The sequence below is a fragment of the Labeo rohita genome, unplaced genomic scaffold (assembly GCF_022985175.1).
Source record: "Labeo rohita strain BAU-BD-2019 unplaced genomic scaffold, IGBB_LRoh.1.0 scaffold_76, whole genome shotgun sequence".
Classification (NCBI taxonomy): Eukaryota; Metazoa; Chordata; class Actinopteri; order Cypriniformes; family Cyprinidae; genus Labeo; species Labeo rohita.
Genome location: NW_026129700.1, coordinates 148,383 through 175,000, shown reverse-complemented (window position 1 = coordinate 175,000; position 26,618 = coordinate 148,383). Strand labels below are relative to the sequence as shown.

At 34.3% G+C, this 26,618-nt stretch overlaps 1 protein-coding gene across 1 annotated transcript in view; it reads right to left on the bottom strand.

The window, feature by feature from the left end:
• si:ch73-383l1.1 (receptor tyrosine-protein kinase erbB-4) overlaps nucleotides 1-26,205 on the bottom strand; it is a 178,018-nt gene extending 151,813 nt beyond the window's left edge. Inside the window, exon 1 of the mRNA XM_051104636.1 lies at nucleotides 25,860-26,205. Within this exon, the coding sequence (XP_050960593.1) occupies nucleotides 25,860-25,938 (79 nt within the window). The 5' untranslated portion in view covers nucleotides 25,939-26,205. The remainder of the gene's footprint in view (nucleotides 1-25,859) is intronic.
• Nucleotides 26,206-26,618: the final 413 nt, after the last annotated feature.

The following is a 26,618-nucleotide window of genomic DNA, read 5'->3' as shown; positions in this document are numbered from 1 at the left end:
CAGCATCCGGTTTTCTACTGAATGTCGCACAACCCTTGTAGGTGGTTGGGTGCTAAAACAACATAGAGCGCATACAAATAACCAACACTATCAGTAGGCGCTATTCATTCTTATTGCATTACCCCTAGACTCTATCATTATTACTCCAGAGGACAAAGACATCCTTTCTGCATAGCCATGAGTATCATGAATATTTTAGCTAGCTTAGAGGTCACCGGCAAGTAAAAGACACCACTTACCATGATTTATGTTCAGCTATCTGGAGGCTTCCCTCATCTTTAAGCTCTTATGTCATGATAATCATGAGAAAAGTTTTCTGTATGTTTACCATCCACGATCATGATGGAAAACCAGAGCGAATTACCCTTAACCTTTACGTGATGACTGTAATAATGTTGTTGAACTGTTAAGTGGCGGTGAATAAATGCCCAGAGCATTAAACGCTCCTGTTTCAACATACTAGATGGAAAATACACAACACAGTTAATCTGTTTAGTCTATAGTTATGACATAACCAATGTTTTGTTGATTCATATTGAGGGAACCTCTCATGAATGACTCTATAAATGGGCAAACTGGATAGTCATGCCATTACAATGTTTAAATAAGCAAGAGCATTACAGCACTACAAAAAACTTCAACTCATACACTCTTAAAAATAAAGGTTCTTTATTGGCAACAATGGTTCCATGAAGAACCTTGGACATCCATGGAACCTTTCAAATGCAGAAAAGGTTCTTTATATTTGAAAAAGGTTCTTTAGATTTTTAAAATGTTCTTCAAAATGGTTCTTATAAGAACTGTTCACTGAAAGGTTCTTTGGGGAACCAAAAATGGTTCTTCTATGGCATCACTGCAAAAACAGTATTTTGGAACCTTTTTTAAGAGTGTAGCTGCTTCTTTAAAACCACAAGTATATAATATGTGACCCAGGACCACAAAACCATAAGCGTAATTTTTTTGAAATTGGGTTTTTACATAATCTGAAAGCTGAATAAATAACTTTTCCACTGATGTATGGTAAGGCATTTGTTAGGATAGGAAATATTTGACCGAAAATCTGGAATCTGATATCAAAATATTGAGAAAATCACTTTTAAAGTTGTCCAAATGAAGTTCTTAGCAATGCATATTACTAATCAAAAATTAAGTTTTGATATATTTATGGTAGGAAATTCACAAAATATTTTCATGGAGCATGATTTTTACTTAATATCATAATGATTTTTGGCATAAAAGAAAAATCAATAATTTTGACCCATGCTACTTAAGCCTGCTTTTGTGGTCCAGGGTCACATATAGATGTTAAAATAGAAAATAAAAAGGATATTCTGGAGATATTCATCAGCCATATCCGTATGTTTGTGTTGTGTTAGCTGTCACGGAGCAACAGGTTGCATTTGTGGGCTATGGGGTTCAGGTAAAATCCTTGCTGCATTAGCGAGGACTCCTGTATCCACGAACTAAAACTCTGATCCATAGCGACACGATTTGATTTGAGAACACAAAAGCCTCCTGGATTTTCTGCCCAGCTCTGACTTCACCTCTATTGTGCCAGTTTGTGGTTCATTAAAACGTAGCTAGTGCTGGATAATTTTAGCAACGTCCTTTTAACTGTTCAAGGCACTTCACGAGTGAACATTTTTCCACCTAGAGACTGGTCCAAATTGTATAATTATACAAATCAGTACTGATTTGACCTTTTTTCCCCCTTTTAGATAGAAAGCTGAAACATTTAAACTATACAAGAGTACTTTCAATCTCTTTATAGTACATTCATTAGTGTTAAACTGAATGCATTAACTTATAAGAGAATTGCATGCACTCAACACCTTACAAATACAAAGGTAAATAATACTTCAGGCAACAAAATGGATAATTAAGGTTAAATATCTGGTTGTACATTAACATCACTTCGTCAAATTGTATTCTACTGCATATTTTTATGAAGGCATCACTTGCATGATAATTTAAAGAACCTAATATATATATATATACATATATATATATATATATATATTAGAACGGTTTCTGAAGGATCATGTAACACTAAAGACTGGAGTAATGATGCTGAAATTCAGCTTTGCAACACAAGAATAAATTACACTTTAAAATATATGAATACAGAAAACAAGTATTTTAAACTGTCATAATATTTCACAACATTACTATTTTTACTGCATTTTTTATTTTAAAAAATGCAGATTTTGTGAATATAACATATTCATTTTCTAATACATTTTAACAAAATCTTAACCCCAAGCTTTTGAACTTTTTGAAGTATTTCAAGTGTATTTCAAAGGTGATCTAAACTATATATCAGAAGAGTTACTTTATTTACTGCCATTTCACCTTTGACTCTAACAGCATGCATTCTTCACTAAAATTAACCAAATGAGCAATGGATACTCCCTTGGGGAACGAGTGTTAAATTTTATGATTTCTTCGCACAGAACCACAGCACACCATGATAGTGTGATGAATGAAGTGCATAAACACTGATGCTATATTTACATCGCATGTGTATAACCCACATGCCTATAAAACTGCCAATCAATCACGCTAATTCAGCTCTAGATCCTCCCGTTTTCAACGCAGGCCAGATGTTAAGACATTAACCTCTGTCCTTGCCGGTGACCTTGGATGAAGGGGGGTTGTTGCTTTGTGATGTAAAGGGCAGGTGGTGTAATAAGATCTGCCCATGTTCCAGATCCATCATTCCTGCAGTTCTGCCATACACAAGTCACAAAACTTAATCACATCTCACATTGAGAGCCCCTCCTTTGGCAAGCCTGACCACCGGAGCATAAATCCCAGGCTCACGGGTCAATAATCCTGTCCCGGGATCTTCCATATACAGTAGGCCCGCTAGTGTTCTAAGTAAAACAATCCTGCAACGTGAAAGAAATAATCCACCAGCTATGTGTCTCTCCATAGATAGCCACTTGTAACACGATTTTATTAAAGGAATAGTTCATCCAAAAATAAAAATTCGGTCATTTTAAGGAATTCAAACCTGTAAGACCTTTGTTCATGTTTAGAACACAAATTAGGATATTTTTGATAAAAACCAAAAGCTTTCTGACTCTGCATAGACAGCAATGCACTGACACATTCAAGGCTCAGAAAGGTAATAAGAACATAGTTAATAGACTCCATGTGACATCATTGGTTTAACCGTAATTTTATTGTGTTTTTTTGAGAATTGAGAATTTTTTGTGTGCAAAGAAAACAAAAATCATTCAGATAGAGTAAATAGTTTTTAATGTTACATGCTTTTTTTACTGCCATCTTGCACTGAGAACATGTGGATCCTCTTTCAATGTGAGCACATATGGCATTGATTAAATATCAATTTATCTTTGAAAATAAAATATATCAATATTAATCAAAAAGAGGGAAACTCAAACTGCTACTCTGGGAGTTTGGTTTCCCAGCTTGAGTCTCCAGGTTTATGAAGGGCAATCAACAGAGAATTTCCTCCGAGTAAATCACTATTGAGTGACTATTACAAGTGTTGACTCTCCCTGCTACACTCACTTGAAAGATGTTATTTAAAGTGCATGCCTAGATTCCAAGCATGCTTAGATAGAGCAGTGAATAACTGGATCACATGGCTCACGGCTTAGGATGTACAGAGAGTTCACGTAAGAGTTCACACACAAGTGAGCCGTTGTTCAGGCACATGTTTTCCAAGTGTCTTTTCTCTCAGTTCTATTAAACACTTTTGGGCTTAGACTGAAAAAAAAATCAATTTTGACTCAGAAATTGCTAGTAAGTATCACTTTTTTTTTTTTTTTTTTTTTTTTTTTTTTTAACAAAGAAACAGCAAGTAATGCATAGAGATAAACATGAAATTTTGAAGTAGAACGACTAAAAGATTATTTTCTTGTAAAATGCACTCCAAATATCTTTGCTTTATGTGCAACTAAAAAGAAAATATCTACAAATGTACATTTTGATTTAAATAAGTTTTGTACAAGTTATACATTCTATGAAAATTAAAGATGCAAAACCAGAAGAACACTAAATAAATAAATAGATAAATAAAAACAGAAATTTTGGAGTATAAAGGCTGAAATTGTGTATTTTTATTTTTTTTTTTTTTTTTTTTTTTTTTTTTTTTTTTTTTAAATAAGTCTAACTTAAAGTTTGGTCTGCGCCTTCCACATTTGCTTACATCATTTGTAACTCACATGGGTTCACACTGTAACTCACAAGGTGAGTATGAAAAAGAAGCACCCACATTCATCCATTCTGTAATTCTGAACAATTAAACTAACTGGTGAAAAGTGTGCATGCATCACCATGCAAAAGCAAAAAGTACATGCTTGGACAACATGGGTCTGTAGGTCATCAACAAACATCAATATTAATGCTGTATCCGTAAACTCTGACATCAGGCAGAATGTTCTCTGTTTAAGAGATTTTATAGGGACCAGGTGGATATACTAATAAAGAGTCAATTGGCTTGGATCACAGTGAGTAAGGTCTGTTCTCTGCAGATAAGTGTTATGAGACCATAAACCAATAATATTAGATCCCATAAAGGAGTTATTCTTTCACTCTTGCTCTCGCTCTCTGTGACTATTTGTCTGTGTATAAGTTTGCTAACTTTATATTTAAATACTCTCATGCATTATAGAAACATTTGTTTTATAATTGATCAAGTAAGTGTTTACAAAGGCCCCAAAATGTCATTTCTCACTACATAGAGCACTGGCTTTCAGGCCACGTGTAATTCTTTGTAGTACTGGACATATGAATGTCCCATTAGCTTCTTAATTTTTACACTTCTAATAATGAAATACCTTTTCTGCATTGTCACTTTAATCTAATGGAATTTATGTAAGTTGTGGATTTGTACATTATGCAAAAAAAACAGCATTTAATTAATCCGAAACAGATTTAATTAATCTATCATGCAGTTCAAGATCAGCAAAAACCCATGAAATCATTTTTATTCATAATGCTTCATTGCAAAACAGAAACAAAATATTTTTATCCTAAAAAAAAAATCTCAGTAGCACCCAAAAGACAAGAACATGAACAACTGTGCCTAAAAGTGACCTATAATTGTTTACTGACCTATATTGTTTCTTCAATTGAACCAATTTTGAGAAATATAGCATTGCATCACTTGTTCACCAATGGATCCTCTGCAGTGAATGGGTGCCGTCGGAATGAGACCTCAATCAGCCAATAAAAACATCATAATTCACAAGTAATCCACACCACTCCAGTCCATCAATTAAAATCTTGTGAAAACTGTGTTTATAAGAAACAAGTTATTTTATTAAGATGTTTTAACCTCAAAGTATTGCTTCTGGGTAAAATATCAGTCTATAGTGCATAATACTGCTTCCTCCAATGAAAATGTCTATCTACTGTTGCCCTCTCACATCAGAATCCACCAACATATTTGTTTAGAACTGCTTTAGACTGTTTTACCTTCTAAACTGTTCTTGATCTCTGCATATCTCTTGATCTCTGATGAATTTTTCACTGAAGAAAGCAAAATTACAGATTGAGTTCCGGAAGCAATGGTTAAAAACGTCTTAATGATGGATTTATTTATTGCAAACATGCAGCTCTTTGCTTCAAAAGATGTTGATTGATGGAAAGGAGTTGTGAGTTGTGACAGTACTACTGTACCTAATTTCTCAGACTCGAAGTGGAAAAAACACAAGCCTGCATCTACAAAGCTTATGCTTTATCACGCACATGTGTTATACAAGCTATAACTGAACGTCTCTGCTCTCCTTATTAGTCCAGAACCACAGTCTCCGAGGTGCAATTGCTTTTCCATCTTAACCACTTGTCTGCATCACAGCTGACAATACATCTCACATACTTCATACTGATACTTTTGCACATTAGCAAGTCAACACCTTCGTGGTAGCAGGAGAACTGCTTTGCTGATGGAGAGGCCATGGGTTTAGTTAATGTAATGCATTTATTAAGCATTTCTCTAAAATTACCATAGGTATAAGTTCGATATTAAAGTTTTATCAAGATATACACCGATTTAACTTCTGTGACACGCAACATGCCTTTATATTGAAAATAAATTAAACCACTTCCCATAAAGAAACAAGTACATGGTCTTCTTTTCAATGAAATACCAATGGTCATATAGGCAAATTATGCATTCTTTATGTATAACATGTAGCACATTCTTCATTCTTTCAAGCAGACATATTTGTTTATATAAATACAGTGTCTGCGCTCAGAAAACCAGCCCGAATTTTGTTCTCTTTTGCATTGTCAAATTTATCCATATGTCTGCTCTTCTCTTACTCCCAGAAGTGGACATTTTTGAACGTTATGCAGCAAATGTACACTAGCTTATGTCCCGCTGGATAGGTCAATCGGATATGATACAGTCCAAATGTGCGCATCTAACCTCCTAACCACGCAGCAGATTCGTTCTGAATGAATCTCTTCCGAAAATTGTCCCTCCCTAACATTTTTCATGTCTCGTTTTTATTCGTTGACGAAAATGTCAATAGATTTTCATCATAGTTTTTGTCATTCAAAACAACTTTTTGTTTCGTTATCGTCTCGTTTTTGTCCGTGAAAAAATGTAGTTGATGAAAATTATGAAAATTATTCAACGAAATTAACACTGTTTATGAGACTGTTTATGTTTTCACTACAGCTGCTCGAGCGCACAGAAAATGGCGGACAGCGTACAACAGGCTGAGGGTAGAAATATGCAGGGCCTGAGCAATTATGATGTGTTCGCTCATCTCTACTTATTGAAGAATGTAGCTTGTTATTGTAAGGTCTACACCATTTTTAAAACAGCTACTGTTACACCACCAAAAATAAAGCAGCATTATTATTTATTGAAACATGTCTTTAAAAAGCAATGCTGATCTCTCTAAACTGACTGAACAAAAAACAACAGAAGTTGAAGTTAAAAAAGACTGAGGAATTGTGTGAGAGACACAGAATGTCATTGAAATGTAGTTGAGGAAGGCAGATGTAGAGACATAGCGAGACCGCGGATAGCTGAGTAACAGAAATGAATGTCTTGTTTACTACAAACTCAGCGTGAATGGAACCGTTTATCACCAGCTGAATGAAACGGGGAAGAGATGAAAAGCAGAAATGACAAAGAATGAGAAAACAATAGGGAACGAATAGGACGGGGGCTGATACAACCAGTGCCGAGCAAAGATAAAAGTGGTAGCGGCAGTTTGAAACCAAACAAATGTGTAACAAAAACCTACTGAACAAGACGTAAATGCAACAGCGGAGAAATCTGAGCCGCTTGTTTATGAAAGACACCTGTGAAGATGCATTTCTTCAAGGTGCGTTTTCATAAAACTGGAGTAAGCTGCTTTGTTGTCTGAGATAAGAAATTAGACTGCGTTTGGATGCCCTGATGGTCGCGAGGACGCGATGATGAAGGGTCGGGTCACGGTGGGGGGCGTGCAGATTGCAGCATCGCTTTTATCTTTGACCCACGATGCGCATGTTTGCACAAAAACAGCCTTCGCTTGGCCATTAGATACTGCTTCGACAGATAAATGTGTAGGATGACAGAGAAAGCGTGTCGGTGTGTTTCAATGAAGCCACTGAGCTTCCATTATTACAGCCATAAATCCTGATTCCGATCTGCGCCGCAAACACACGCGTGGAAGCGCTCGACACTCACCAGCCCACATATCAGCATTCCATCTATAGAGCACAGCTGTATGATAACTTCCAAATATGATGTGATACCTTACAGTGCATTATGATGATTGCTCCAAACACATGTGACTGGCCGTGAGTAATGTTTTTTAATATATAGCATTTGTACCCATGGCAATTGTGGCCATTCATCTTCCAAAACTTAGTTGGCGATGGGGAGACGTTTGAGTTTATAGCAAAAGTAATACTTCAACAGAAATTTATTTTGGGAAAAAAAAAGTCATTTTGCTGGTGGATGAGCACAATATTGTTAGAAAAACTGACCATGGTAGCCATTATTTAGAAAACAAGAACAAAAAAGAAGAAGATATTTCTTATTACAACAATAAAAATAAATAAATGAATGAATAAAATTAAAATATTGAACAAAATGCTAAAGATTCTGAATGTTTCTTACAATCTCTTGTGAAATATAAGTGCACTTAATTGTATTAAATGGCTACTTAAGTGTACTTCAAGCGTTTTTAACATAACAGAAAGTGGTACTTTTTCATTTTTACGTTTAAGAACATTAAATCATTATGTTTTAATAATATTTTGTCAGGTTTAAAAAAAAAAATACAGTATTTTTTATGTGCAAAGTAACATACTAAAGCACATGCTAAATTTTAATTGTAGTGTGTGTTTGTTTCCCATAAATGCTTGTCAGTACATTCAGCAGTACATTTTAACCATATTTCAAAAGACAACAAAAGTAATTATGAGTATAATTTTGTACTACATAAAAAAGATTAATTAAGTGTCAAAAAAGCACTGTAAATTTCAGCTAATTGCATTTAGTATAAATTTATAAACCATAATACATTTTCACTCATTTGCAATTAAGTGTCTAAAAACATTGTATTTGGTTCACACTTTAAGTATATTATTTCTCCAACAAGGATTATTTCAAGTGTATTTATTTTTCACAAGAGGCATTCACAGCATGTTTCACTTTTCCTAATGTGCCGTATTTCTGACAAATAAGAGAATTAATTATAGCCATAGTTATGGAACAATAGGTGAGCACTTATAAAGTTATTTGTACAATAATAAAACTAAGTTAACTTGGTATTAGCATTATTGGCAAATCAAAATGATAAAAAAATAAAATACTAAGATTCTAACAGCTGATGTGTCCTAGCAGTCTGCATAACGTACTGAATACTGAAATTAAGAAAAAGAGATTCAGGAAACAGCTTAAATGTTGACAAGCAAATTGTGTTGTCGCCTGAAAACTGAGCTGTAGTGCTACAGTATATCAGTCAACAATAGAGTGAGAGAAGAGATTAAAAGTATTTCGCAGTAAGTGCTGAGGAGTGATTTAAGAGCTCCTGGGCAACATGCAGGTTAATGGGCGACTCAGCTGCTGCCAGGGTGGGAGGAGGAAGAAACTAGTTTAGAATACTAAGAAACATCTCTCTCTGTCTCACTCTAACTACCTGTATAATATGACAGTTGATGCTGAAGATGAGTATGTTAATAGAAGGAGAGAGAGACAGAAACAGAGAAAAGTACTGTGCTGTACCATTGTTAAATAAGGTTATCACATGGTAAAACCACAGTACTTTAATACAGTTGAGATCAAAAGTGCAAACACCTTGCAGAATCTGCAAAATGTTAATTGTTTTACCAAAATAAGAGGAATCAAACAAAATGCTTGTTTTTCTTTATTTGGTACTGACCTGAATAAGATATTTCACATAAAAGATGTTTACATATAGTCAACAAGAGAAAATAGTTGAATTTATAAAAAAGACCCTGTTCAAAAGTTTACATACATTTGATTCTTAATACTGTGTTGTCACCTGAATGATCCACAGCTGTTGTTTTGTTTTGTTTTGTGATAGTTGTCCATGAGTCCCTTGTTTGTTCTGAACAGTTAAACTGCCTGCTCTTCTCCAGAAAAATCCTTCAGGTTCCAAATTCTTTGGTTTTCCAGCATTTTTGTGTATTTGAACCCTTTCCAACAATGACTGTATTATTGTGAGATCCATCTTTTCACACTGAGGACAACTGAGGGACTCATATGCAACTATTACATCACTGATGCTCCAGAAGGAAACACAATGCATTAAGAGCTGGAGGGTGAAAACGTTTTGAATTTGAAGTATAGGTTAAATTTTACTTATTTTGTCTTATGGAAATCATGTAAGTATCTTCTGTAGCTTTTGAAAGGCAGTGCTAAATGAAAAAAAAAAAAAAAAAAAAAAAAAAAAAAGATAATAATAAGAAATAAGAAATAAGAAAAATGTGCATATTATATTCTGTTCAAAAGTTTACACCCCCGGCTTTTAATGCACCGTTTTTCCTTCTGGAGCATCAGTGCGCGTTTGAAACTTCTATAATAGTTGCATATAAGTCTCTCAGCTGTCCTCAGTGTAAAAAGATGGGTCTCAAAATCATACAGTTACTGTCGTAAAGGGTTCAAATACACAACAATGCTGAAAACCAAAAAAAATTGTGGGACCTGAAGGATTTCTATGAGTGTATGTAAACTTTTGAACAAGGTCATTTTTATTAATTCAACTATTTTCTCTTGTGGACTATGTGTAAATGTCTTTTTTGTGAAATATCTTATTCAGGTCAGTACTAAATAAAAAAATAACATCCATTTTGTATGACGATAAATCATAAAATCTGTTTATGTGTTCAGTAAAATTTAATGTACTGCAATGTGCTACTGCTAGCATACTAGAACGCGTTATTTATGCCTTTCCAAATATGGATTTACGCTTTGGGAACACCCCTAACTTATTTTTAATATATTGTGATCTGAATGCCATATTGATTAACCACCATTGTCACCATGGTATATTTTAATGGTAATATTTTATCAGAGTAACTCCAAGAGGAACTTATTTTGATTGAAGTTTACAAACGCAAACTGTGGTGTGATTTGCATAATATTTTTTTTTTGCGTGCAGTAATAATGTGCTAATGTGCATAGAGTGGGCTGGCCGTCAGAGATAGCCTTGTTTGTGGGCCTTTTGATTCGTCCTTTTGTTTTCTCGTCCCTCTCTACCATGCTCTGTCAGCACATGTGCTGGACTTTCCTCTAATTAAAACATGACCGTTAGAGGAATTCTAGTGCTTGTTTACCATTATTGAAATAAGCAGCTCTGCCTCCCAGTGGAGTGTGCAATTAGCCGACGCCGAGCCAATTAGGAGCTAGAGCTAATGCTCGTGGCATTCAGCACAGTGAGTGGCCATCCGATTAGAGTTAACAAACAGACAGAGATGGTGCTTTAGCACCAGAGTCCTATTTGTGTCAGCTTTCAAACTGTGTTTAGATGCATACTAATATCAAGGGGTCAAAGTTTGCCTGGTTAGCACAGTACCTCTTGCCCCTACTGGTAGATGTCGAAACTACAATAAAAAAAAAACGTTCTCCTCTGATGAGCATTCAAATACCATGCCTCTCATTATAAACCTCCTACTTGATATACACAGTTTTTGAATGTACGGAAATGCATATGAGCTTGATGTCCTAGTGAAATAAAATGAAATGCAATAGTTGTGGTTCTGTGATTTTGCACTCAAAACAGCACGAAGCATGAAAGCACTATATCAAAGCATAAATGAACTACTTGGGCTTTTACGGTTCAAATGTGTAAACAGCAAGGAAAATGTGTTTGTTTTGATTGTAAGATGTGCATGTTATATCAGACAGAGTTCATAAGACTCGCACTGCTTTATCAATGCTGACAAAGTGTGGCTGCTGCTTTCATGATAACAGCTACATTTTCAAGGATTGAGCTTGAAAACTAATAAAGAGTATGTGTCGCTGAAAGAAATCAGTAATGTGCTTTATGCTAATAGACTAAAAGTGAAGAGTAAAATCATATGGATAAAAAAGTAATGTATACAAGAGCACAAAGCGCAGCCTAAATAGACTGACCACATCAAAATAAACCTTTATGTGTGAGTGGTCATTTATAATCACACACAAAGCATTGTATTTATTTGCATTTATTTGAAGAATATTTGAAGAACAATGAACAATTCATTAAAATTGCTGAGAAATAATAATAATAATTTATTGTTGTTGCTATTATTATATTCATACTATTTATTAATAATAAATTGTAATAATAAATAATACATTTTTATAATAATAAAATATTATTATTATTATTATTATTATTATTATTATTATTAACCCATTATTGTCACAATGTATTTTGGAGCTTTTGCATCATATAGATATTTGCAATTAACTTTAACAATAATGTATGTATAATAATAATAATGTTCTTCTTAACTGTAAAAAGTGGTCAAGATATCTGTAAACTAAATATTCTATACACTATACTATACCTATAACTGTATAACATTTTTGTGTTACTTATTGGTTTTGCAGTTATGATGCATTTTCAGACAGTGCTTTTTTTTCTAAAAGAAACAGGCAGGGAAACTGAAATAGCACATTGTCAGTTTGTTCAGAGGTCAAGGGTAACTTTCTATCTGTGGGATGGTTAAAGAGTCTGCCTCACCTCACACAAACCTCCCTCTGCCTGAAAACCGAGAGCCGAGGTTAACACTATTACAAGGTGAAGACAAAACCGAGGGAGCACTGGTTACTTGTCAGGAAACTATAATGGATAGCAGAAGTAATACACTGTGATACTGCCAATACAGTATGTTTCTCGCCAACAGAGAGTTATTCATTTAGTTTCTCACAGTCGCTTTAGAGACATTTGAAGCACAATATTCCATTCTTCAAAATACAATTCACAACATGAAATAAATAATGTCTAGTACTTTACTGACCTCTAAAAACTAAACCAAGGTTATCCAAGTTGTGGATGGACACTTTCCATGAGTCTCGACAGCATATAACACAATTTATCCTTTATATCTATCTATATATCTATCTGTCTACTTATATTCAGTAAGTACGCATTGAATCAAAATTGACAAAGACTTTTAGAATGTTACAACAAATCTATTTCAAATCTATTTCTATTCTTCTGAACTTTCTATACATCAAAGATCCATGCAGAAAACGTACAAATTTGTGTAGAATATCTGACTATTATAGATGGTTGACTAGTGCTGCAACAATACTCTCAGTTGTAGCTGAACTTTTCTTTGCAACTGAAAGATGACTTCAAAAACTTTCATAATATCTGAGAATATGCTATTAAAGAATGGCAGATACATCATAAGGTCTGACTTTAGTTAGATTTCCCAAAGTGCCCAGGAAGATGCATGACTCCACAGATGATATGAAACTCAGAATTGCTGAAAGACTTTTTTGTTGAATGATTAAACTGCTCTAAAAGTGTCTCTCCTTGGGATGAGAACATTTCCCTGAATGTCAAAGCTATAAGAAAGAACATGTGATACCATATTGTATGAAATATATGTTAAAGGTGACATATCATGAAACTCTGACTTTTTCTGTGTTTAAGTGCTATAATCAGGTTCCTGGTGCATCTACCAACCCAGAAAACATGAAAAAGAACAAACCAGTAATTTTATTTTGGTAAGCCTTTTTCAAGCCGTTCACATAGAAAGGGAATCTTATTATGATATTACCGCGCCCCTTCATCTGCATGTTTCCGCCCATGGTGCCGCCATTCTGTTTTCAGAAGCAACAACGTTGTACCAGTTCTAACGTAACAGCAAAAGTTCAAGCTTGCTAACTGTAAGCTAGCATGCTAACTGTTCTGTTGTTGGCTGCACAGACGAGCACAGAACACTATTTAGAATCCCAGCCTCAGAGAGGACAAGAGACTGGACTGCCACACAGATCTAATGTAAACATTTAATTTATTTTCCAGCTGTTCACCTTCACAGACACAACCAACTGTTTTTGTAACTCCTGTGTGTTTTTAACATAAACTTGTGTCTTTGACAGTTTAAGTGCAATAAGACATGAAGGAGAGAGTTTAGTACTCATGTGCCATGCGACAGCCACTTTCTGTGTGTGTGCTTTAATGTGTGCACTCAGAAAACCCTATATCAGAAGCATGATTTAAGCATGATAGAAATAATAATCAAAAACAAACAGATGTTTCTTAGCAGAGTACTGAGCTACAAGCTGTAAAGGCACAGCCCTATTCTGGAAAAGGAGGCGGGGATCAGCAGCTCATTTGCATTTAAAGAGACATGCATGAAAACAGCGTGTTTCTGCTTCCACTCAAAATAGACATTTCCAAAATTATATAATGATCTGTGGGGTATTTTAAGATGAAACTTCACAGATATATTCTGGGGACACCAGAGACTTATATTGCACCTTGTAAAAATTATGTCATAAAAGCTCCCCTTTAATCTTTAATCTCCTTTTTCTACATGTATCTTTGTACATTTGCTGCATTATTACTGCTCTTATATGTATACTCTCGCTTGCATATTTTACATTGAATATACAAAACAAAGCTTCAGCTAAAACTAAATGTGAGTTTATTTCAATGCCTTTGTGGCCTAAAAATGTCTTAGTTCATATAATTGCACGGTTGACACAGGAGAACAATTGTGGCTTAGACTGTGTCATTGTGTGTGCGCAAGCAATGGAGGAGAGCATCCATGTCATTTATCAAACCAGCCTGGGCTGGAGCTGATGAATTGAACATCACATCCAGCTGGACACTTTCATTTCACAAAGAACAGCTCTTTTGCCAGCCAACGTGACAGACAGCCCAGAGTAAGTCTCGACTGAGCTCACAGTGGGCAGATCACAGGCCACATATGGCAGAAACCAGCATGTAAGACATCAACGTGCCTTTGAGACCATTAATCGCTTTAGTATTAATTGTAAAATTGGGATTTAGTTTTAATTGACTGGCAGTGGAAAAATATAGGACTATAAAAGAGCACTGTGGCCCAGAACTGTGTGTGATGACAGAAACGCTGGCCTGCCACGGCACAATAGAGCAGAACAGTGACCACACATTTGCCAGCGGCCCTGCTTCCGGAAGTGTTTTCCCATTCATTTCCTCCACAATGGTTTTACGTTCAATGAGGATTTCCAAGTCACAAAACTGAACCAACCAGCTGTGAGATTAATCACAAGGTTGCAACCTTTGATTCATGTATGAAATGAAAATTAAAATGGGTCAGCAGACATGAATAAATGAAGCATTGCAAATGACATAATCTACATAAATAAATACATACATACATAAAACAACGTTTTTGTAAGCATAAGTTTATAGTCACAATAAGTATATGACCCTGGACCACAAAACCAGTCATAAGGGTAAATTTTTTGCAACTGAGATTTATACATTATCTGAAAGCTGAATAAATAAGCTTTTCCACTGAGGTATGTTTGTCAGGATAGGACAATATTTGGCAGAGATACAACTATTTGAAAATCTGAAATTTGAGGGTGCAAAATAATCGAAATATTGAGAAAAATCACCTTTACAGTTGTCCAAATTAAGTCTTTAGCAATGCATATTATTAATAAAAAATTAAGTTTTGATATATTTACAGTAGGGAATTTACAAAATATCTTCATGGAACATGATCTTTACTTCAATTTTTGTTATTTGTTATTTTTACATTATGACATTATTTATGACATTATTTTCCTTTTTTCCCAATTAAAAACAGCATTAATTAACAGCAGTACAAAAAAATGTATAAATACTTAAAGTAAACCCAAAAAAAAAAAAAAAAAAAAAAAAAAAAATGAAAACAATTTTACAAAAATCGTACAGCTTATAATTGTATAATAAATGTACAATGTACTATACAATTATTAAAAAATATTAAAATATTTAATACATTTGCATTCACATTTAACACATAATAACAAACATTTAATAAATAAATAAATAAATAATAATAATAATAATAATAATAATACATTTGTTTTTGTTTTTTTAAACAGCATTAATTAAAGGCAGTACAAAAAGACAATGATGTATAAATACTTCATAAAAAAGTACAAAAAATGCCATAAAAAGAATTTTACAATGCCAAAAAAAAAAAAAAAAAAAAAAACAACTTACAACCCTCACATGTTATAACTGTATAGTAAATATACAGTAGTCAACATTTGAAGTGGATTAAAAAAAAAAAAAAAAATCAAAGTTGTCCTAAGACAAGAACGGGTACAGTTTTGGTTTTAGGACAACTTTGATGAAAGGTTTTGATCTACTTCAAATGCTGACTAGGGTACATATAGAGAAAGTTTACTGTAATAATAATAATAATAATAATAATCAGCATCATCATCATCATTGTCATATAGCAGTGATTCATGGGTGTTCTTTTGCCAGCAGTTTTGGATTCTGCATCCAGTTTTTCTTTTCCATGAAAATGGTGACTTCTGTGATTGGTGAATTTCTTTCTAGTATTCAAAAAGATTGTATTTTTCACTGGCAAACCATTATGGGCCTTTTAACACAAGTGACTTGTGGCTTCTACAGAAGCTTATGTCAATATTGCTTAATATCAGAGCACAAAATAAGTTTACATATCATTTCTTTGGATAAAATGAATGTGCTTTTTACTTTTGAAACCCTGCTGTTGTGCTGTACAAAGAAAAAATGTAATTCTCTACTTAATAAAAGCTCAATTCAGCCAGCACAAAGAGCTGAGTTTGTGTATTCACACTAAAGGTCATTCTATATCTGTTTGCATGTCTTCTCAACCTCAAACGTATACTTATGAGGATTTGCATGATTGTGCAAATGTGTTTAAGATTACAGAACGTACGTGTTTTCTTCCTGAATGCTGAAAGGCATCGTTAAAATGCTACTGGGTCCCAGGTGGGCTAGCAAGACCTGGATTCTCCTGATGAGCAATCTGTCCAATCAGGCAACATATTGTCAGGGCTGTCCATAATGAGCAGCCAACATGTGTTGTCATGCAAATGAGCACAGGCTACTTTGGCACCAAACATGTGGCGCTGCGCTACTAATTTTCCTTTTCGATCTCTGGCTAATTCACCTAATTAGGAAGGCAGTTTCAGTGTGGAATCTTCTGTACGGGTGTTTACACTCCCTTCTAATAATATACCAACAATATATCATGCTTTAATAAATATCACTGCAGCAAATTAAATCCAAACACACACACACACACATCTAAAGTTTTACTAAAGTGGAGATAAATGCCAGAAAGCTATTAGGGAGAATCTTACAAAAACATCTTATCACCTGCAAATTAAAGTCAGATAGAAGAAATTCTGTTACAGACAATGAAGCCCTTTTCTAGGACCATTAACATTTTACACTGTTGTGTTATTTTAATGATAATTTAGTACATTTTCCTCCTAAAGTCTAAATACCTTAATGTGTTTTTGGACACTTTTCACACCCATTAATTTCCATTAATCTAATTTCTAAGCTACAGCATCAAGTATATTTGAATTAATCTCAAAAGTAAATGCATTAATTTCCCCAGTCTGCAACCATGATATAAAATCAAACCTTACACCATTTCCTTTATTATATCAATTAAACATCATTATCAGACCTCAGTAACCATAATGCTATATATCTCCCAATGACATCTCGAGCCCAAATATTGTTTTTCTTCCCTCAGCCACCTTCAGGGCTGCTCACATCCATTCTAACAGCTGGAACCGTCAGTCACAGCACATCCACAAAGGACATAATAATGACTATCATCATCACCATTATCATAATTTGCATTGTCATATGAAGATTTGCCTAGGGAATCAGTGCTGGACTATAACCAAACCTCTTACTAAAATTAGTTTAGTTCACCCAAAAATAAAAAAATTCTGTCATTATTCACCTTCATGTCATTCCAAACCCGTAAGATCTTTGTTTATCTTTGGAACACAAATCAAGATACTTTTGATGAAATCCAAGAGCTTTCTGACCCTGTATAGAGAACAACGCAACTGACACGTTCAAGGCCCAAAAAGGTAGTAAGAACATCGTTAAAATATTCCATATGACAACAGTGGTTTAACCGTAATTTTATGAAGCTACACTCTTAAAAATAAAGGTTCCAAACGGGTATTTCTGCAGTGATGCCATACAAGAACCATTTTTGGTTCCCCAAAGAACCTTTCAGTCAACAGCTCCTAAAAGAACCATTTTGAAGAACATTTTAAAAATCTAAAGAACCTTTTTCGACTATAAAGAACCTTTTCTGCACTTCAAATGTTCCACGGATGTTCAAGGTTTTTCACAGAACCAATGATGCCAATAAAGAACCTTTATTCTGAGTTGAGCAATTAATGATAGAATTTTCATTTTTGGTTGAACTATCCCTTTAAATAATAAGACTGAAGACTTGAGATATTCTCAGTAAGTTGTGAGTTCAAACTGAACATTGTTTCGGCACTTTCCACTTCTGTTTATTCACTCCATTTTCTCTTCTTGCTTTCTTCTGCAGAAACCCTCACTAAAGAATCCTTAAGACTTGCTCCAATTCTGAAAATGAGGCAGACGCAGATGGCGGGTGAAAAACGTTATTAACCACACTGTAAACCTCTCTATCCTAAAAGCCCTGCAGGTCTTCGTGTTCGAACCCTCTCCGTCTGTTAAGACCAACAGAAGAAGTAATCCAAATTATAAAGAGTAAATCAAAAGAGACAGAGGTGTTATTTATCTATGTAGAAAGAAAGAAAGAAAGAAAGAAAGAAATAAGGAAAGAAAGATTGATTTTGTGAAACATTAATTTGTTCATATGTGTAAAATTACATTCATGCAATGTACAGCCCATTCCCAGCAGCTACATGTAATTCCCCTCATTCCAAGTGCTGGATATCCCAGAGAGATAAAATAAGAAATGAATTCAAATAGTAAGGGGGTGTCCAATAACTCACTGCCCAACCCTAAGACTTTACCAGCGGCTAGCTATATATAGGTAGTAAAACCATTTGGTAGACCCCAGTATTAAAGAGATTCAACTGAATAAGTGTTCAAGTGCTCAACTGAATGCAGAATCATTTGAAAGAACACGAGAGAAATGGTTCATCTGTTCATTTAGTGACTCAAAGCAAGTAAGCCAGTAAAGGTGCTGTGCTCTATTCCTGTCTTGTTATAAGCATACATTCTTAATAAATAAATAAATACAAAATAAAAAAAGAAATATAATAATATTATTAATATTAATAATAATAATAATAAATTAACAGTAAGAATAACAGTTTCTCAGTTTTGTCTAATAATAATAATAATAATAATAATAATAGCTTTGTTTTGTGTAATTAAACAGTCTAATGTCTGCATAATAAAACATTGCTATTCAACACAAAATAATTGGCAAATTAAACAACAACAACAACAATAATAATAATAATAATAATAATGTTATATTATAATAATTGTTATTATTATTAACATCTATTTTGTCTAATAATAATAACTTAGTTTTGTCTAAATAAACAGTCTAATATCTGCATAATAACATTAAACCTTGTTATTCAGCACAAAATAATTGGCGAAATAAATAAATAAATATATTATTATTATTATTGATTAATAATAATAATAATAACAATATCATTTCAGTTTTGTCACATTAAAATAGAATCTATGCTAATGTAAGTCTGCATTATAATGTAAAACCTTGCAATAATAATTATTAAATAATAATAATAACATTATTATTATTATTATTTTTATTATTAACAACTCAGTTGTCAAATATAAATAGCAACTATGCTACTGTAAGTCTGCAGTATAATGTCAAACCTTGCAACAATTATTATTATTATTATTACTATTACTACTACTACTACTAATATATTTTAATAATAATAATATTATTATTATTATTATTATTATTATTATTATTAATAATAATAATAATAATAATAATAAAACAGTTTAGTTTTGTCTAATTAAATATAGTCTAATGTAAGTCTGCATAACAACATTAAACCTTGCCATTCAACACAAACAAAATAAGTAAATAGGCAAAAGAATTAAATAATAATACTAATAATATTTCAGTTGTCAAATTTAAAATAGCATCTATGCTAATGTAAGTCTGCATTATAATGTTAAACCTCGCAAAAAAATATTATTATTATTACTATTAATAATAATAGCTTACTTCTTGTCTATGAAAATATAGCATCTACTTTAATTGAAGTCTTCATTATAAAGTTAAACCTCTCATTTCATGATAAAGTTCAAGTGATCCTCTTTCATCCCAAACTTTCACTGCTTTGAGTAAAATAAGTGATGAGCTCTCCACTGTGAACATAAAGCAACGATTATAGTTTCTCACAAGGTCTTTTTAAACCAGTAATCCAAGGTGACACACTCTCACCCCACCTTCACAGTAGGAGTTTTATGAACCTTTAAACTGAGAGAAACTGCAGTGATATTTCTATAGGGTTGCAACATGACATCTGCCCTCTATCTCACCTGAACAGAGTACCAGAAGTGAGGCCACGAGGCTTGATGGACACAAGAAGACACAGAGATGTTGGAGTACAATTGCTTATCGCTCTCTCCCGTTTGCTATCTCTCTTTCAATCCCTTTACCTTTTCTCTCCCGTCCACTATCACAGCTGCCATTTCTGAGCACATGCTCATTTATTACAGATCACTGGCGCACAATGAAGAGTTTAAGGGGACAAAGTGACCAGTGTTTTCCACCTTCACAGCAGCATGCTAATTCACAATAAACCACACAAAGAAGACTATGCTCTTTTCTGTTAAACCAGCGTCTCTCAACTGGTGAGTCGCAACCCAAAAATGGTGACAGCAGAGGAAAAAAAGGATGCTGAAGAGAAATAACAAAATGCAGTTAATCATATAATCATGCATAGATTGGAAAAATAGGCTTATCAACATTAAATGATTCCCATACATTTGCTTGTTGACATCTGAGGCCATGTATTAAATAAAACTAGCATACAGAAACAAATACACAACATTTTGTCACAAATTCATGTCATTTTGTAGAAGAAAAACTGAAATTACATAGACGCCAACACAGAAAATTTGAAACATATACATTTTCCAATAAAAACAACAAAATTATGAATATTTTCATATTGTGGGAAAAAAAAAAAAAAAAATCACACTGGACAATTTGCACCATCTCTCATTGCAAAGTGAAAATAAAATAAAATAAAATAAAAATAATGCATTAAAAAAGGCAGAAGTTGAACCCTTGAGGCAAATTTCTTCTCCTGAAATTTTGGGTTTTAAACTCAAAAAAGGACATCTTGATTATTGCCAACTTAACTGCCAGTTGCTAGGCAACCACACATCCCATCTATCCCATAATTACACAAAATATAATTAGCCACAGACCTTTCATGCATGCAAAGTCTAGTGAGTTTTCAGTCATTGTTATAGCTGTTCAAAATGTGGAGGAAGAATACTAATAAAACACCAGAGCAGCACCAAACATAAAAGCCAAGGAGGTTGAACTACATCAGAAATCCAAAAACCTGAGGTGTCTTATTAAGATGCAGTTTGTCATTTTAGTTTCAGATGTTGTATGTCTGAATAAATGATCACATTAGCATGTGAAGTAACGGATCACAGCTGACAGAAAGGCACAGAGCCAAACATTTCTGAGAGGATGAAGAGGACTGAGAGACAGTGAGGAGACACTGAGGTTGAAGGAGGGGGACGATGTCTTAGAGGCAAAAGGACAGAAGCCATGCCACAACCACAGAGAGAGACCAGCAGGCGGTTGTTTTCAGAGAAGAATGTCAAGTGGTGGAAAAAAACAAACCCTTAAGCTAGTGAAAAGGAGAAATCTTTTGGCTACTCTGAAGTTCCCTAAAGAAAAGGGCAATCCCATAGATTATAATTAGCTTTATTGGTTTACTCCATACCAAAGAACTGACACGTTCATGATGTTTGCAGGCAGAAAAAACTACTTCAGAACTCTTCAGAAGAAAGTTAAAAAAACCTCTTGAAAATCATCTAAAATTCAAAACTATTTATTTTTTTTTAACTATGTGATTATCACTAAAATATGCCCAGTCCATAATTAATCTTAAAATCAAAAATAAAGAAATAAAGTTGCAGGCAAGTAAACTCAATCAACCATCCTCAATTAATTTATGAAAAGTGTTAACCATAATTAAAATTTCTCAACCAATAGGTGGTGCTGTGAAAATAGTTATACAGTTCTGCTGAGAATGCATTTCCATATACTAATTTGTAATTATTTTGAAAATGTAAAATATTTAGCTTCCTGTCTGCATACTGTCCTATCCTAATAAAGGCAAAAAAAACAGCAAAAATAAATATTAAAAAAAAAAGTATATATAAACAATACACAAAAATAATATATGTAAGTGAAAATACAAGACAAAATTTTTAGAAAAATATAATATATATTTTAAATGTGTAAATCTTTCATTTGCATTTCTGAAAATATATTTATTTATTTATTTTTACTTAAACTTATTACAAAAGATTGTCGAAAACATTATTGAAGGAGTAGTTCACTTCCAGAACAAAAATGTACAGATAACATACTTGTCATCCAAGACGTTCATGCCTTTCTTTCTTCAGTTGTAAAGAAATTATGTTTTTTGAGGAAAACATTTCTGGAATTATCTCTATATAGTGGACTTCAATGGTGCCTGTGAGTCTGAATGTCCAAAATGCAATAAAGGTCTTATCTAGCGAAACAATCAGTAATTTTCTAAAAAAAAAAAAAAAAAAAAACATAAATAAAAATGTATATACTTTTTAACCTCAAATGCTCGTCTTGTCTAGCTCTGCGATGCACATGCGTACTCTGTGTAATCCGGGTCAGTACAGTTAGGGTATGTCGAAACTCCCATCTCATTTTCTCCTTCAACTTCAAAATCGCCCTACATCGCTGTTTTGCCTTTTTTTGTAAAGGATGTTTGACCTTCTTTGCATGTTCACTTTGTAAACACTGGGTCAGTACTTCTGCAGCGATGTAAGATGATTTTAAAGTTGGAGGAGAAAATGAGACGGGTGTTTTCTGACATACCCTAACTGTATTGACCCGGATTACACAGAGTATGCATGCACATGGCAGAGCTAGACAAGACAAGCGTTTGAGGTTAAAAATCGTTTAGAGCCCTTTGAAGCTGCATTTAAACTGCATTTTGGATGTTCAAACTCACGGACACCACTGAAGTCCACTATATGGAGATAATTCCTTTAATATTTTCCTCAAAAAACACAATTTCTTTACAACTGAAGAAAGAAAGACACAAACATCTCATACTCCTTTAATCATTGAACATCCACATGACTACGGTAAATGTCACTGTACTGTAGGACTTGGACAACAAGTGTCATTTAATGTTATGAGTCCATGACAAATAAATTCCTAATAAGAGGATTAAGCTTGGCTGAAATTGCAAACAACATTTCCTGCTCATAAAAAATATGCACGTCTAGACACCATATCAGTGACAAGCTTAATTACTGGGAGACTCATTGGGGCTCTCAAATGGGGCTTAATCCAAGTTGACGCTGAGTAATAATTTGACTGCATTCCCGAGTCAATATCCTTTAGAACTTAAATGTCACATCTCAGCCTGGGTCAGATGTTGTGTCATTTATCTGCAGACAGAGTGAGCTGAAGCAGAAATTAGATATAAAGGAAAATGTTTGAAAAAAAAGAGCAGCAAAAATAGGAAACCTGATGACCCTGCAATAATTTGGGGATTTTAAAGGTATCTACCAGAAATAGCCTCCAGTAAATGAAAAACATTTTGGTACTATAATAGTGAACTCACAATCCCCAGATTGACCTCCGCCTTATTAATTCAGTAATAAATACAAGATGCACTCCAAACAGAGATGCATTCGACTGTTCAGTTGAAATAAGTTTGACCATTTTACAAATAATTATTGATGTACAGTGATTCGCCATCTCAAATTATAAATAACCAGATAGGATGTATGACCATTCTTGACTATGACTGAAAAGCAATGTGACCATGAACCCAGTAAATAAATCAATCACTCAAACAATGAATTTACATTACATGACATTAAGTCATGTTAGGCTATTCATTTCAACTACAAATGGAAGAGTAAAGATTATACTACAGTAACAGAACAGTTAATCCACATTTGTGTAAATAAATAAATGCTTTCTATTTGTTTGTATTATTATTTGTGAAATATTTATACATCATGAATATACTTTTCCATTTTAAAAATTACTGGGTTATTTTTTATCCCAAATGCTGGGTTCAGCCCGTTGGGTCATTTTATTGGGTTGCTTTTAATATTTTTACCCAGATGCTGGATCATTTTTCTGTAACTAAGTTGCTAGGTCATTTTTAACACTGGATTGAGCCTGTCTCTGATGAAACAACCAAGCTGCTGAGTTGCAGTCAGTCAGAGGCTTTCATTGTTAATTAATTTAATTACATTAAATAAAATAACCCAGCATGTTCGATAAAAACATTTAACCCAACCAGCTGGGTCAAAATAACCCATCGCCCAGAGTGTACTTTTAGACTTAAATAAATAAAAAAATAATATTTACTGTAAAACACAATGAAAATCACTATTGAGAATGGCAATTAAAAACAAAAACTAAAGTAAAAAAGTAAAACGATAATCGTAATCACCATAATAATATCACAGTTTATTTAGAGCTAAACTGTGAACATGTTTTTAAGAGATTTGCCCATTCAGTCAACAGTTATTTTCCTCACAAGAACTAAAACGCATAAATCAACAGTAGTTTACAAGTCTGCCTCCCTGGATACAAGGTTAACACCGTTTTGCGTCATAAGGCTCACTTATATCTGTGTCATGATATACTCCTTCCTTATTTCTCCTTGTTCATACACTGCACAACAAAACTTAATTCATGCACCGCCAACGCTGAGTTCGCTTCTCACAGTGGGGATGCAGAAATATGCTGAGCAGCTATTTGAACACAGCGTAGGGGTCCGCAGCGCGATGCCAAGCGCGCAGGAAATGCGCGTTCCGCTGAGCGCGCTCCCGCGCTGCGTTCCACCAAGCGCCTCTACGCGCAACGACACATTAAAATAGACTCTCCCCTGACTGGAAGTCTATGACAGCGCATAGAAGCACATGCTATAAAGTTGTGAAATCTATCACACGGACTGGGAAGTTTCTCAACATTCCCAAAGGCCATTCTGTTTTTCCACCGCATTCTCTAAAGCGCCGCCAACAGGTCAAAGTTGCACTAAACCTTCAACACTGATCGAAGAAGTTGTTTGATGCCCTTGATTCTTTGGAACATACTAAGTCATGTATTCTCCAACAATTTAAATATCATAAAAAAGCATCAAAATCCACCTTCAGCGCGTATCTGAACCATCAGACTATTATTGTCAAAAATTAATAATATCGATCTGATCAACCAAACCTTTCAAAAGGAAAACAAGTTGTCAAACAAGAAGTGAGAATACTTTGCAATGTTTTTGTCTGTTGAAACCAAACTTGTCATATAGCACTGCAATCAGTATCTGATCTGATCAGAGTCTGTGGGCTCCAAAAACTACTGGTTTTGCTTATAACTTTTTCAATTGTTTGGCCTATGTCATGACTTAACATCGGCCATATTGGCGTCAGCCATTTTGAAATACATTTATTTATTTATTTTTCTAACTCATCCTTCATTGATGTTTATCAAATTAGGGTCATATCATCTTCAGACCATGCTGGACTAAGATATCAAATGTTTCTTTTACATTCCCTAGTTCTCATGTAACATGTCAACAAGTTTGACAGCAAGTCTAAGGCTGTAACTCAACTATGCTTTGGTGTACTGACACAAAACTTTCCTTATTACATTGGTACAATGTCCAGACAATACCTTACGAATTTGGTGACAGTGCCAACTATTGGTCAAAAGTTACAAGCACGTGTTATTAAATCATCACCATCAGCCCCCAATATTAAATATACTCTGCTACTACTTACATGAGAAAATCAATTTCAGAAAAAAAATAAAATAAATAAATAAATATATAGATAAAACCAGATTACCTGGCGTGGCATATCGACATTAGTCTACTGCTTGGCCAGTATTACGCACTGCATGAAATCAAATGTATAAACAAACAGAGATGTTATATGCTGCATTGAGTCGTGTGATTTCAATGAGTTCCTTCTCTGGGCATCATAAAGACTCGAGGGATACTCTGTGTCTAAAGCATACACTTTACGATCTTTCAATCTCCGTTCGTTTAAGTGCAGCAAAGTAGTCGATAACAACAGCGCACACCGGACAAGTGCGCAGCTTGCCAAGACCCTTTACGCACCGGTACTATCACTCACCTGACTGCCCGCTGCTCCTCTGAACCACCACAATTGTGAAGACGAGGCAGAAGAAGAGAAGAAAGCGAGCCGGCCACATTTCTGCTTATTTTAAGAAGTTATATCTCCATACATTAGCATGATCAATAGAGAATCCGGGCATTGACAGTCCAGCGTCTGCGTCTCCGGCGCGCACACTCACGTCTTCGTTCCAAAACACATTGTATTACAATAAACACAGCTGGACCGGTTTGCTTTTGCGCTGCTTTCGTTTTTTTGAAAAGTAATTGGGTCTGATTATCCGGATTGAACGACTTGTAACCATTTCATTACCTCGATGGAGTGGCAACTTCGGTTTGAGCGTCAAGACACGCCCCTCCTTGTGCTGAACACCGCCTTCCAGAACGATGAATGGTCAAAAGAGGCGCTTTAAGAGACGTGGCCACGCCCACCACGACTGCTTTGCATATACACCTGTTTTCACTTGCGTTATGTCAGCGGCTTTTAAACACTTTCATGCCAAGGATGATCCTCCTGCGTGGGACTCCCTTCATTAAATGCATTTTCATCTGTAAAATAGTGTGTGTTTTTCATCTGTAAAATAGTGTGTTGTTTGCAAAATGAAATGATACATAATCAATAGCTAAGGCCAAAACAAAGGATTAAAATATTACCTTAATATAATTGCATTTTATTTATATTGCACTGTAAATATTACTCCAAAGCAAAGAGTTTTGTCTTATAGCAATATTGATAATAGTGTTGAACAGAAACATATCT